At 38.6% G+C, this 14449-nt stretch overlaps 1 protein-coding gene across 1 annotated transcript in view; it reads left to right on the top strand.

Annotated features, from left to right (window-relative positions):
* SFRP1 (secreted frizzled related protein 1) overlaps positions 1–13454 on the top strand; it is a 77718-nt gene extending 64264 nt beyond the window's left edge. The window contains exon 3 of the mRNA XM_074208994.1: positions 13099–13454. Coding sequence (XP_074065095.1) covers positions 13099–13421 — 323 coding nt within the window. The 3' untranslated portion in view covers positions 13422–13454. The remainder of the gene's footprint in view (positions 1–13098) is intronic.
* Positions 13455–14449: the final 995 nt, after the last annotated feature.

The following is a 14449-nucleotide window of genomic DNA, read 5'->3' as shown; positions in this document are numbered from 1 at the left end:
TGTTCCTCTTTATTTTTTTTAGTGCTGAGTTTTATGCACTGTCTACAGTAGGAACAGGAATAAAAGTCTATTGCATTTAAATGAATGCCCCTTGATATCTCTAATAGTATCTGTTTCTTCTGCTGATGTCTAAGAAAGGACCACAAATTGTTCACATGGGGATCAATTATTAAACTAATAGACCCAGCATTCAGAATATATTTTTTTAGGTTTTTTTTTTTTAGGTTTTTTTGGTAAGGCAAATGGGGTTAAGTGGCTTGCCCAAGGCCACACAGCTAGGTAATTATTAAGTGTCTGAGATCAGATTTGAACCCAGGTACTCCTGACTCCAGGGCCAGTGCTTTATCCACTACGCCACCTAGCTGCCTCCAGAATATATTTTAAGCTGAAAGTTTTTGTTGTCTTTCCAGTTTAGTGGCAGCATTTTACCATATTAGTGCTCATCAGATGATTAATTTTCAATTCCTGTCCACCAAAGCCTCCAGAGGGCCCTTGTATTCTTTGAAGTTGTCATTACCTTCCTCAGGGGAGGCTAGAGATTCAGAACTGGATGGAAGAGATCATAGAAACCATCTCATCCACTTCCCTCAGTCTGAGAATGAGCACATTGGGGTTCACAAAAATGAAATGATTTGTCTAGCCTCAAGTGAGTAGCTGGTCCCAGGCTTTCACATTCCAAATCATGTTTTCATTCCATGATATTATGCTGCCTTCCAACATTTCTTTTCTTCTTAACTAAATCATAATTGATTTGAGAGCTGACTGTTTATTATATTTATTTTGTATGGCAGTCTTTCTCAGCATTATTCCTTAATTGCATTTCATAGTTTTTGATCCAGCAAACATTTAATAACTATTAGTGCTTTTCAACAATTTCAAAGTGCTTCCCAAACACAAAGTAAGTGCTTCACAGTGATGATGGAAGGAAGAGCAGTGACAGAGAGGGAACAATTACTCCTCATTTTACACACCCCAAATATAGAGGTGCAGAGCCAGGAAGTTTGCCTAAGGTTACCCAGTGGGACAGAGCTAAGAACAGAATCCAGACCTCCTGAATTATTGTCAGTGACCCTAGTGTACCATATGCTGCAGGGAATATTATACAAATTATTGTGTCTAAAACTAAAAAATTTGTATTAAACTACAAGGAAAGTGTCAAACATGAGAAGTAGTTGTCAATGTTTGGCCAGTCTTTGTGACTCTACTGCTATTTAAGAAACCTCTCAGGATCTATGAACAGACAGACTTATTTATTAAAGCCAAAATATTGTTCTTTCCTCCCTTCCTTCCCCTCCTACTCCAGGGCATTGAAACTCAAAATTTGCTGGGCTTTTAAACTTGTTTCTTAGTACTAGCTCATATTTGTATAGTACTTTTCAGTTTAAAGAACATTTGACTTGGTAAAGAGAAAGCAAAAACATGAGGATATAGGGGGTCTAGGTTTTATCATCTCCATTTTAAAGATAAGGAACCTGAAGTTGAGAAGTCTATAATGCTTTTCCAAGCATCACATGACTAGTAGGTTTTAGAGCAATCATTTGAACTCAAGTCTTCTGGCTAGAGTTCCACTATTCTTTTTGCTATCCCATATTGCTTCTGACAACCAGTGTTACCAAAACTTGGATTACCAAGTCAAAGAATCCAAAAGGGGAAAAATAGCTCTAGCAAAGCCATCTGCTGGGAGTGACCATCAGCAATTAGTTAATGAGCTTGATTCCTTGGAAGCTAAGAACAAGGGTGACAGAGAATTCTTTCAGCTTTCTTTTACATAAGACCTCATGGAGGATTTGGCACGTATGATCTTACTCATTATCTGGCTCAGGATTTCCTGATTAGTGACACACCATGAGGTTCAAATGACTCTATGGGGTTACCGTAATGGCCTGAAATTTTTCCCTTTGGTATTGGATCCAGCTCCTACTCCAGTGGACTTCCATGAAGACCACTTCAGATTTGGCGTTCTGTTCTGTCCCTCTCTGTCCTTCCCTCATCCACTTCAGATTGATATATCCAACAACAGAATGGAAACAGAAATGGAAGAAATGGGGTTAAGTGCTCTAGGATAGAATGTGGTGTAGTTGTTATTGGTTTGTCTGGTGTTTCAAAATCATCACATTTTAAAGTCACTGAACCATAAAGGTCAGTTAGTCCCATCCTGGTTTTTAAGGCAAGGTATTTAATGGGTTAGGGAGAGGAATCAATGTGACCAAGTTCATACATCTAGTTAGGGAAGTTTCAGGGCAGGCTCTATAGTCTAAGTCTAAAGATGTGACTCCTATAGTACTTACTCAAAGCACATATATTGAAATGCAATATGCTATATTGTATAGAATGCTAGATCTGAACTAAGGAAGATTCTACTCTTTGTACATCTTTGTTGTGAAAATCATGAGTAAATTAGTAAACTTCTCTGAATTGATTTTCTTATCTGTAAAATAGTCATTATAGCACCTGTGTTGTCTTTCTCATAGATTTGCTGTGAGACTCAAGAGATAAATGTAGTTTAAAGGAACTTTGCAAAATTCAAAGTGTTAGAGAAATGTCAGTTATTGTTAGTCTTCCTATTATTCTTATTATTATCATTTTGGTTTGCTTTTCTTTTACTAGGACAAGCTATGTTTCTATTACTCTCTAATATTTGGAGTTCCATGGACAATTATGTAGGTGGATAAAATTACTCCTTTTTTGTAATCGAATGAAAATATTGAGATGTAAGCTTATATATGCTCACCAAAAGCATCTTTTGGACAACTCCAGTAGCAGCAAGAATGACAGGCATAATATGGACTTCATCCTGTTTGCATGTGGTTTTGATTTCTTCCAACAGTTTTTAATTCTAAATAGTTCAGAGATTCTGAGTATTTGGTATGGAGACAGCTATTAAAAAGGCTGTTCTTAAATTTTTAAGGATTGATGTTATGTCTCATTTACTGTGGGCAACATTTTTATCTGTGATAATAATAATAATAACAATAACCACTAACATTTATGTAATACTGAACTATGCACCAGATGCTAAATGTTTTATAATTATCATCTTATATTATTCTATGATAATACTCTTATCCTGATATGATTTATTTTTGAATGAATCTACATTCAGAATTTAGAGATAAACAATAGTTTATAATAAACAATAATTTATTGGCTTATTAAGGAAAGTTATCTTCTGGAGTATAATTCTAGCCACCCAATTGTATCTTTTTAAATTTTTTTCTCCCAAGTACACATAAAAACAACTTTTAACATTTTTTTAATAAAATTTTGCCTTCCAAATTCTCCCCCTCCTCTTTTCTTTCTCCTTTCCTTGATGAAGCAAGCAACTTGATATAATCATATAAAATAATTTCTTAGCCATGTTGCAAAAGAAAATACAAAGATCCACCCCCACCAAAAAAAACCCAAGGGAAAAAAAGAAAGTTATAGAAGTACTTCAATTTGCATTCAGACTCCCTCAGTTCTTCCCCTGAAATAGTATGTTTCATCAAAAATGCTTTGGAAATATCTTGGATCATTGTATTGCTGGGAATAGCTAAGTCATTCACACTTCATCATCAAACATTTTTGCTGTTACTGAATACAGTGTTCTCTTGGTTCTTCTCATTTCACTTTGCATCAGCTCCTGTAAGTCTTTCCAGGTTTTTTTTGAAAGGATCCTGTTCATGATAACTTAAAGCACAATAATAATCCAGCACAATCATATACCATAACTTGTTCAATCATTCCTCAATTCGTGGGCATCCCCTCAATTACCAATTCTTTGCTACCTCAAAAAAGAAATGCTAAGAATATTTTTGTACATATAAGTCCTTTTTTTTCTTTTTTCTTCAATTTCTTTGGGGTAGAGACCTAGTAGTGGTAGTAGAAAATCAAAGGGTATGTATGCACAATTTTATAGTCCTTAGGGTATAGTTCCAAATGACTCTTCAGAATGGTTGGATCAGTTGATAACTCTACCATCAGTGCATTAGTAGCTCTGTTTTTCCATATCCTCTCCATTTGTCATTTCCCTTTTCTGTCATTTTAGCCAGTTTAATAGGTATGAGGTGATTTAGTTCACATTTCTTTAATCAGTAGTGATTTAGAGCATTTTTCCATATGACTATAGATAGCTTTGATTTCTTCTTTGGAAAACTGTTCATATTATTGGACTACTTATCAATTCGAGAATGACATGCATGCTTATTTAACTCAGTTCTCTATATATTTGAGAAATTTGTTATAAACATTTTTCTTCTGTTTACTACTTTCTTGTTAATCTTGGCTTCACTAGTTTTGCTTGTGTAAAACATTTTTAATTTGGTATAATCAAAATTATCCATTTATTTCCTGTAATATTCTCTATCTCTTCTTTGGTTATACATTCTTTCCTTATTTATTGATCTGACAGGCTGAAATATTCCATCCCCCACTAATTTGCTTATGATAGCACCTTTTATGTTTATTTAATGTACCTATTTAGCTTCATCTTGGTATATGGTGTGAGATATTGGTTTCTGCCCAACTGCCTTCCAGTTTTCCCCCCAAAGTTTTGTCAGATAGAGAGTTCTTATCTCCAAAACTTAGATCTCTGTGTTAATCAAACATGAGATAGCTATAGTAATTCATTATTGTTTATTATGCTATTTAATCTATCCTACCAATTCACCACTTTGTTTCTTAGCCAGTAGTACTAAATTGTTATGATGATTACTTTGTAGCACAGCTTGAGATCTGCCAGACCATCTTCCTTCACATTTTTGTTTTTCATTGATTCCTTTGATATTCTTCATCTTCTGTTCTTCCAGATGAATTATTTTTTTCTAGTTCTATAAAATAAGTTTTTGGTAATTTGGCATGACACTGAATAAATAAATTAATTTAGATAGAGTTGTCACTTTTATTATATTGAATTGGCCCACTCATGAGCAAATGACTTTAATTATTTATAAATGAATTTATTTGCATAAAAATGTTTTGTAATTGTGTTCATATGGTTCTTGGGTTTACCATGGCAACATGAACTCCCTGACTGGGGGAGTTTCTTTCTAGTTATTTGGTAGGTATTGATTTTTTTTTTAGTAGACTGAAGTGATATGTAGGATAGTTTTTGCTATTTTCTAGCACAAATAATCTACATTAGTCATTAAGTCTAGGCTCTTTATGGCTAGGTTGTATAGTTATTTCAGTCTTATCTGACTCTGTGAGCCCCAGTTTGGGTTTTTCTTGGAAAAGATACTATAGTGGTTTACCATATTTTTTTTCCAGAAGAGGAACTGAGGGAAATTGGGTTAAGTGACTTCCCTGGAGTCTCACAACTAGTAAGTATCTGATGCCAGATTTGATAAAAATAAGTATTCCTGGTTCCAAATTCAATGCCACCTAGCTGCCCTTAAGGCCAGCTGTTGTAATTTCTGGTAGCAGTTGCCACAGACAGGAAGAAGTTGGATATTAAGTACTTACTTTGTGGTAGTAGGCCCTATGTTAAACAGTAGTGAATACAGACACAAGTAAAAATAAAGCATAACAAGTACAAGCAATAACCTGATCCTGAAACACTATCATAAACTCCTTCATTTCTCTAGACAAAGCCAAATGACTCAACTTTTTGTTTAACTCTTTTTTGTCAATAGTGTTGGTTGAATTAATGTGGATGTTCCCCACAGAGAGCCTTTTAATTCCATTCTTGGATCTCTAGGTTTCAGTTATTTTATCTCTTAACAAGTATGAAGAATTGCATGCTAGGCATTTTGGAAAGTGATGACTAAGTCCAAGGAATTCTTAGAGAACTCTCCTTCATTCAATCACTCCACAAATATTTATTAAGTATTTACTATGGACCAGACATTATTCTAAGTGCTAAGATACAAAGAGTAAAAAAATATTCCCATACCCAGAGGAAATAATATGCATGCATATAAGTAAGCATATACTTTATCTGAATCTAAATATTTATTATTTTTCTATATGCCTCTGTCTCTTTTTCTCTCCTCTTCCTCTATTTTTCCTCTTTCTTCCTTCTCTCTCTCTCTCTCTCTCTCTCTCTCTCTCTCTCTCTGTCTCCATCCTTCTTCCCTGTCTCTGTATATTTCTGTGTCTGTCTCTGTCTCTCTCTATAACTACTTATATCTCTACATTGGTAGAAATCATTACCCATCAGGAATTCCCAGTATTTCTCTGCATTTTAGATCTTTAGAGAGTTGACTGGAACATAGAGTTATTAAATGACCTGCTAAAGGTCACATGGTTGGTATGTATTAAGGGCAGGATTGAACTTTGATATTCTTGAATTAGAGGTCAGCTCCCTCTCCACTAGACCCCACTGCTTCTCAGATACAAAATATATGAAGGAAATGTAAAATAATTTTGATAGGGAAGGTTCTAGCAATAAGAAAGGAAAGCAGGCTAAGCTTCATGCGGGAGCTGAATTTTGAAGCAAGCTTTGGGATTCCCAAATGAAGAATAAGGGTCAAAGCATATTGCAGGCATGTGAGACAGCCTGTACAAAGACATGGAGACAGAGGGTATATTGATGCATATGGTTCATAAATAACCAGTAAGCCAGCTTCATAACTTGACAAAGGAGAGTCTAGGAGTTTGGGAAAGGATGACCTATAGAAAATTTTGATAACACAATTTCCCCAGATCGGCGTGTTCCAGCTGGAAGGGCTGCCCAGGGTTAGCTCCAGGCTTAGTTAGCCCAGCTGTCACCAATTCATCTATGTGCACCCATGATGAAAAGTCAAGTTACAACTGTTCTGCCTGCTCCCTCTCCCCCTCCCTGCTGAACCAAACTCAAAACCAAAGCCCCTAAAACATTCCTCAGAGGTCTGAATTGCTGCTCTCTTTTCCACTTCATTGTATCCTTGCAGTGCTTAACCCCTTCCCTGCCACCTTCCAGAAGGGCTGATTTGTATCCTCAATGACCTTTCTCATTGTCACTTGATGACTGTTAGAGGATAGGGAGCAGGATGCAGCTTGGGTAGAGTAATTGAGGATGGAAAACAAGAGCTCTGATGGCAGAAAAATCTGTTTGCCTTGGCAGCCCAAACTCAGATCCAGAGCCAAGGTTCAATCCATCTTAATGATTGACTTTCTTGAAGCTCTGGGCTCCCTATTCTCCTTGGTTTTATGTGTGGGTTAAGGTGTTTATTGGGAAGGCAAAACGCTGAAGCCATTATTTTTTCTAGGTCTGAAGCCCATATTCCTTCTCCCTCAAAAACTAAAGTCCAATATCCCTCTGAGAAGACCTTAACACAAGAAGTTTTGTTTTCAGGTCCCATTATACTATTACTCCATTATTAAGACAGCCTGTACCAAACACACTGAATCTCCACCCATCTGCCCTAGGGAGTGTCCAGCTTGATATTTTCCATTAGGCAGATATTCATTTCAATGGGGTGCTGTCCAGGGAGGGTTTATGCTCCATATATCTTCACCTTAGAACTTCTCAGAGCACTTGCTCCCTCTTGCTCTCCCCAGAGATGTCTAGGGTCATACTTGGAGGATTCCATCAGGTCTGATAGTCCTAGGGAGTAATTGCTGTCCAGGGAGGACTCCTCCCACACTCTTTTACCCCTACACAGCATTGCCCCTCCCTGCTCCACACACAGGTGTCCAGGTCAAATTTGGAGCTTCCATTGGGGCAGACATTCAGAGGGAGGGCTGCTCCATCCTGCTTGCCTGCATAACACTGCGGCTCCTCTTCCTACCCAGCCCTCCCATGCACACAGGTGTCTGGGGGCTGCAAAACAGCTGGACTCCAGTGAAATAATCTGTCCCATCTGAACCACCCAGGAGTCCTTTCTGCATTTGAAATATCTGGTGAACAAGGTGAGAAATGAAAATCTGCTTCCAATTCCCCAGTCTGTTGGTCATTCCTGCCTATGTTCCTTTAGTAAATCTGACAATTTAGGAAAGTTTACATGCATTTGTAGTTTGTGGTTGGAGCAAGGGAAAACCTTAGCTATTGTGACAAACAGGGAATCTAGAGCCTGGCTAAATGGATTAATAAGTCTTTACTCTCACCCCACCCAACCCAGCTGTGACTAGCAGTCTCCTAAACTGTGCCTTTGTTCACTGTCCTTGTATGTGCTCTATTGCCTCAAAACTAGATCTCCTGAACATCCCCAGCCCCAGCCCGTGACTATGGTTTCACAAGGAGGCTGCCTGCCCTCACAGCCAGCCCAGGCTCTTTAGGAAGTGCTGCTGGTCAAATTGGATTTGCACAGTTGGAAGGGGAAACTGGCATTTCCCCCATCAAGGCTGTATCATGAGGTCTTCTGTGGGGTTGACCTTGCCCACCCAAGAGACTCCTCCAAGTGAACCCAGGGACACAGGATTCTTGCTTGATCAGTTCTCTTTTGAAAACTGTATCACTCTCTGGGATTTGATTTAGGGGACTCCAAAATAGGAATAAGGGAGAGGTTGGGGGGGGGGGATAAGCATGATCATTTCTAGCCCCTAGGCCCCTTTAAGACTGAGAAGTCTGACAATTAGAGGTCTGTCCCAAACAGCTTGGTCACATGCCATTTCTTAATGAGAGCTTTGCACTTTCTATCCCTGGCAATAGTACAACTCCCATGCCCTTATAATCCTCTGTGGAGAGGCTTTGGCCCTCTTGAAAAAAGTAATGGAATTGGGTATCAGACTGAATGATGTGGATGGCAGGCCACCAAAACCATTTTATCAAGGCCTGTTGGAGAAAATATATCCAGGTCAGTTGTCTGATTGGCCCTCAGTACTACACAGGCTTACCAGTTATCACTGTTGCTCTTTTGTCTAGGAGAAGCAGGGATACTAAAAAAAACAAACAAACCTGGGTTCTAATTTTGGCTTTATCATTAACTTGCTCTATGACCCCGAGTAAGACATTTCTTAGGGCCCCCATTTTTATATCTGTAAAATGTAAGTAAAAAATTTCTTAAGATACCCTTTTGGTTTATGATTCCAAATCTTATTTTGCCTAAGTATACCTTAAGTTTCTCAAGGATAGGGAGCTTGTAGTTGTCTCCTCTTCTTCCCCATCAGCTTCCTTCTTCTGCTCATCTTCCTCCTTCTCTGTCTTCTACAACCTCTCCAATATTATTTTAGTGTTTAGTCTTTAGCCAATTTGCTAAGTATGAAGTGCACCCTTGGGGTTATTTTGATTTTGATTTCTCTTATTAATTATTTGGACCATTCTTTCATGAGATATTTCATAATTTACAATTCTTTTGAGAATGGTATTTGAATTGAAGCACCTATTCTAGATTGGAGACTGCTTAAAGTTTTGTATTTTGTATTTCTGTGTTTTTGTGAATATATTCTAACTTTCCCATAGGACTGTAAGCTCTTTAAAGATAAGTACTGTATCTGTTAAAACTTTTTATCCTTCACCATACTTAGAATGATGCCTTGCACATAGTAAGTGCTTTATTGAGTGAGTTAATGATCATTTTGCAGCAGAGGAAACAGATTAAAACAGATCATAAGTTTACTAAAGTCAGATATTCAGGGAACATCATAGTCAGGGACTAGGACCTAAGTCTCCTGATGCTTAGATTCCAATCTTCTCTACAACTGGACTAACTTCAGTCTAAGCTTCTTTCAGAGTTTGAACTTTTTCCCACCATGCTCATGCAGAATACATACTGCACAGGTGTTCCCCAAACAAAGTTGTTTTGAAATAATGCTGCAAGTAAGCCCTCTTGTAGTATTCACTACAAAGTAAAATGGAAAGGGAAATGGAAAAGAAGAAAAGAAGAGGAAGGAAACATTGAAGGAGGAGAAAGGGAGAAAGAAAGAGAATAAGGGAGGTGAAAGTGAAGAGGGAAATAAAGAAGAAGAAAAGGAGAAGAGGAGAAGGGAATGGAGGAGAAAGCTTGCTGGAGTGAAGAGGAAAGGAGAAGATAGGAAGACAATGTCAGGGAAATGGGTGGCAGTAAGATTGGGATTCCACCAAGCTCCTCATTTCCCTCTATTCAGTGTTGGATCCTTTATCCTACTGTTTTATTTAGAGCCATGTTTTCAAGAATACATTTTTTACATTAAGTGGGGTAACTATAGGGACCATTGAGGAAAAGGTGTGACCTATTCAGGTTTGAAGCCAGAAGGATAGAGGGCTGAAGCCATGGTTAGTAACTAGTAATCCCATGACCACACATTGTTTTTATGAGGAGCTTGACATGTTTCCAAAGGAAATACAAAAAAACAATATTTGGGTTAAAAGATCTCCAGTGTTCCCTCCAGTCCTACATAATATGAACTTTTTATTGCCTATTGTATGCCTAGCATAGCATTGTGCTAGTGGAGACTGTTAGGTGGTACCTGACCTGTTCTGTCTCTTCACATTTTCACCCCTTATAAAATGGTCAACAAGATCAAGTGCCCCAACACCATGAACTAAAGTCTCTTCCAACATGACTAGGAGGCCAGATAAAAGGAGAGAAGCATAATAGACTGCAAGTTGCTCAGTCATCCAACCAAGTTGGTTCTACTCCACACCACTCCACTTCAAGACCCCCACCTTTGCCCAGTATGAGACCTCTCCCCATGTTGCAATGGCTGAGGGAACAGACATATCCACAAGGCAGAGGACAATCAACCTAGGACACCTAATTGCCTCTCTAAACATGTTCCCAATCTGCATCCCTAAAATAAAACCCTGAAAGATGGAAAGATGTTAGTAATTTCTGGCCATATGTACTTCCCCCTTTTGCTCTCCCCCTCCTACCCAAAAGAAAAATGGGTAGAGCCAAATGGCAAGAAACAAAGATTTTTAACACACAACACATTTTCATCATTTTATCCCCTCTGCCCTCCCCACCCCCTCTCCCACGTAAACTACATTCCTCTACATGGTCATGGCAAAGGAACATTAATTTCTGATTCGGGTTGTGATTAACTTATGAAAGCAACTCAATCAAAAGGGCAAAATAGTTTCCACTGAAGTAAGATCATGAGAAAGGCAGCATGGCGCAGTGGGGGAGAAGAGTGGCCTTGGAATCAGAATATTTAATACCTGAGTTCAAATACCAATTTTGCTGCTTACTTTTCTTCATCTCTCTGGATCCTGGATTCTTCTTCCATAAAGTAAGGATGCTGGGTTAAATATCTTAAGTTCCTTCCTATCTTTTAATTATATTATATGTTAAATTACATGTCTCTAGTAGAAAGAGGGGGCTGCTATATTTGACACATTAGCATAAGTAAAGACTCTCTCTTCAAGTCCTACTCTCCCAAACAAACAAACAACTTAGGCTACTGGTTTTTTTTTTTTTATCAGGTCTAGTCCACTGATGGGGGAGGCTCATTTCTTGCCTGATTGACCTTTGCGAAGTAATCTGAAATTATCTTCCCCAAAGAAATTAGCCACATGTGAGAATATTTTTGAGTGAGGGCAACTGGAGTAAGGGGTGTAAGGTCCTTTTTTGGTGTTCATATCAAGTCTGAAGATCTAGGATATTTAGATATTAAGATGTATTTGAAATTTTGGTATGGTTCAGTCATTCAAGATACTGGAATGGTCTTATGGATGTTTAGCCTGGAGAAGGAAAAGTCAAGCAGCAACCTATCAATAGCCTCAAGGATTTAAAGGTAAGAGATTTGGGGTAGAGTAGATGATATTAATATTTCCATTCTAGAGTTGAGGAAACCAAGATCACAGAGGCAGGAAATGTCAGAGACCAGATTTGAATTTTACTTTTGCTTACACTCTACCCACTGCACTAGCTAGCTGTCAAAAGACAAGCGACAAAAGTTTTGAGTATGGTCTTGGTCTGTGAGTTGGACATCTGAGAACCAGCCCTCCTCAAGTTCAGGGAGGCATCTCTTCAGTAAGTTGGATAGCAGGAGATGAATTAACTTTGAACTCAAGAATTCCTGAAGGTCATCTGCTGAAGCAGGGAGGGACTGCGGTCTACATTTGGGAAGGGAGAGTCTCACTGATAAAATCATGAATCTAGTGATGTCTTGAACTTTGTAAGCATTTGCAAACTCTTGCCCAACAAAGGGAAAAGAGTGAGGGAAAAGGGCAAGGGAGGTACTCAGAAGCATTGCCATAAGCAGGGACAATCCTCTTTTGAGCAATTCTCATTAGAGAAATGTGGGTCACTTATGGTCCCATTTCAGTTCGAGATGAAAGATATTGGGGAGTGGGAGAACAGGTGAAAATCCCTCTAACTACCTGGGGACACTTTCTCAAGCCATCTTGTTTCATTCATTCAGCTTTGCAGGCCTTAGGTGGAAGGAAGGAAGGAAGAAGCAGTAAAAGCTTTCCCAATAAAATATTTAAACAAACATTTAGCAAGTGCTTACTATAGGCTAATTGTCCTAAGGTTACAATAAAAAGGGAAAACAGTCACTGCTCTCAAGGGGCTTACATTCCAACCAAGAGACAGCATTTACACAAATAGGCATATAGGAGATCTATGCAGCTTCTATAGAAGCTTTTCTAAGGGAATATCATGGGGAAATCTGTGACAACTGTGGAGGAAGGCTGAGGACTGGGAAAAGTCTCCTAAGGAAAGGAATATCCTGAGATCCTAAGAGCGAGAAGGGAGGAGGGGACAAGCATTCTGAAGCATACTATAAGAATGATCTTATTTCATACTCAAAATGAATTATGGGAGGTAGGTGCTAATACAATTCCCATTTTATAGTGGAGGAGATTGAAGCAGGCCAAAATTAAATGTCTAGGATCACACAGACAGTAAGTGTCAGAAGGCAGATTTGAACCTGATTCTAGACACTAGACAACTGACTAAGAGGTAGAGGTGAAGAGGGTATTGTATTTCAAATGCCACAAAAAAATAGGAGATTCATTCAGTTGTTAAAAATCCAGGACTGGGAATGATTGATGGGGAAAGGGAGGCAGAAGTATAATAGTAGCTAATACCATATTTTGCATAAAACCCCCCAAAATTTTCTCCTAAATTTCTATGGCTTTTGTCCATCACCTTTCAAGTTTGTCTTTATGGGCTCAGGGATGGGCAGTAAAATTTCCTCTATTGCAGTCATAATTTTTGATTGCTGATTTATAAGAAAAAACTTTTCTAAAATAGTTTATTTCCATTTTTCTCCTTTCTCCCTTTTCTCTCCTTTCCTTTTCTTCCCTCTTCTTCTTCCCTACTTCTACAGCACTGAGGATGAAAATAAAAGAAGTGAAAAAAGAAAATGGAGACAAAAAGATTATCCCTAAGAAGAAGAAACCACTGAAATTGGGACCCATAAAGAAGAAGGAATTGAAGAAACTAGTCTTGTACTTAAAGAACGGGGCTGACTGTCCTTGTCATCAGTTGGATAATCTCAACAACCATTTCCTCATTATGGGGCGGAAAGTGAAGGCTCAATATTTGCTGACAGCTATCCATAAGTGGGACAAGAAAAACAAAGAATTCAAAAACTTCTTGAAGAAAATGAAAAACCATGAATGTCCCACATTTCAATCAGTTTTTAAATGATTCCCTCCCAAAGGGTGGGTTTGAGGAGGGCAAGGGTGGGCTGGGACAAGGGGTGGGGGAAGAAACAGCCCTGGAACCTTGGTGGTTCACACATATGGCTCCTTTTGTTAGTAATGGATGTTGTGTCTATGGTGATTGTGTGTATGTGTGTTTGTGAGTTTGTGTGTTTGTGTGTGTTCTGTGACTCCCTTCAAAGCTTCCACTTCTTTATCTTCCCCTTCCCCTCCCTCTCTTTCCCCTGCCATCCTTTCTTCTCCATCCACACCCCAACTTTTGAGATAAGTCATTATTAAAAATAAAGACATGGGGTCTAGGAGGGATCAGTGACACTGGAGAGCCATTTTAACACAAAATCCAAAGCCCCCCAGTCACTAGTTAAAGCCAAATGCAAATAAATCCATTTCTACCAAGAGCATGACTGTTTAGGAGGAGGAAGTGAACCAGGGAAAGGGGTGATGGTGGCAGTGGAGAAGGGACAAAAGAAGAAAGGGGACTGGTAGAGGGAGGTAAAATCAGATTATTTTGTGAGTCAGGCAATGAGAAAACCCTCCAAATGCCAAATTCTACAATTTTGCTTATTTAACTGATAAAGTACTCACAAATCCATCAGCAAAAATCTACCCAGAGGGATGAATCAATTCTGACTGGTCAATAAATCAAGTTACACTTAATTATAGGTTATTTTTCCTTTTCTACATTTCTGTATTTTTTAAAAAAACTTCAGACCAATAAAGTAATATTCACAGAACGGAAACTCTTTAAAGTACAATTTGCAGGCCCCCCCCCCCCCCAACTAGTAACAGAGCCACATCAGTGAATGCTCTCCCAAAAAAAGCCTTTCTCCAATCACCTTTCCAAAGAATTTCCTTCTTTCTGCAAGCAATGCCATCGACAGCTGCTCTCAGATATCTTCTTGGTAATGCTTCATGATTGGCCAGGGCACATGGGTGAAGGTCAGATTTTCCTGTACTTCCTGTCAAGCAGAGGCAATACCATGGGCATGAAGCTGCTGACATGAAACAGATGAC

The sequence above is a fragment of the Macrotis lagotis genome, chromosome 1 (assembly GCF_037893015.1).
Source record: "Macrotis lagotis isolate mMagLag1 chromosome 1, bilby.v1.9.chrom.fasta, whole genome shotgun sequence".
Classification (NCBI taxonomy): Eukaryota; Metazoa; Chordata; class Mammalia; order Peramelemorphia; family Peramelidae; genus Macrotis; species Macrotis lagotis.
The sequence above is the reverse complement of the archived record's forward strand: the minus strand, read 5'-3'. Positions and strand labels throughout refer to the sequence as shown.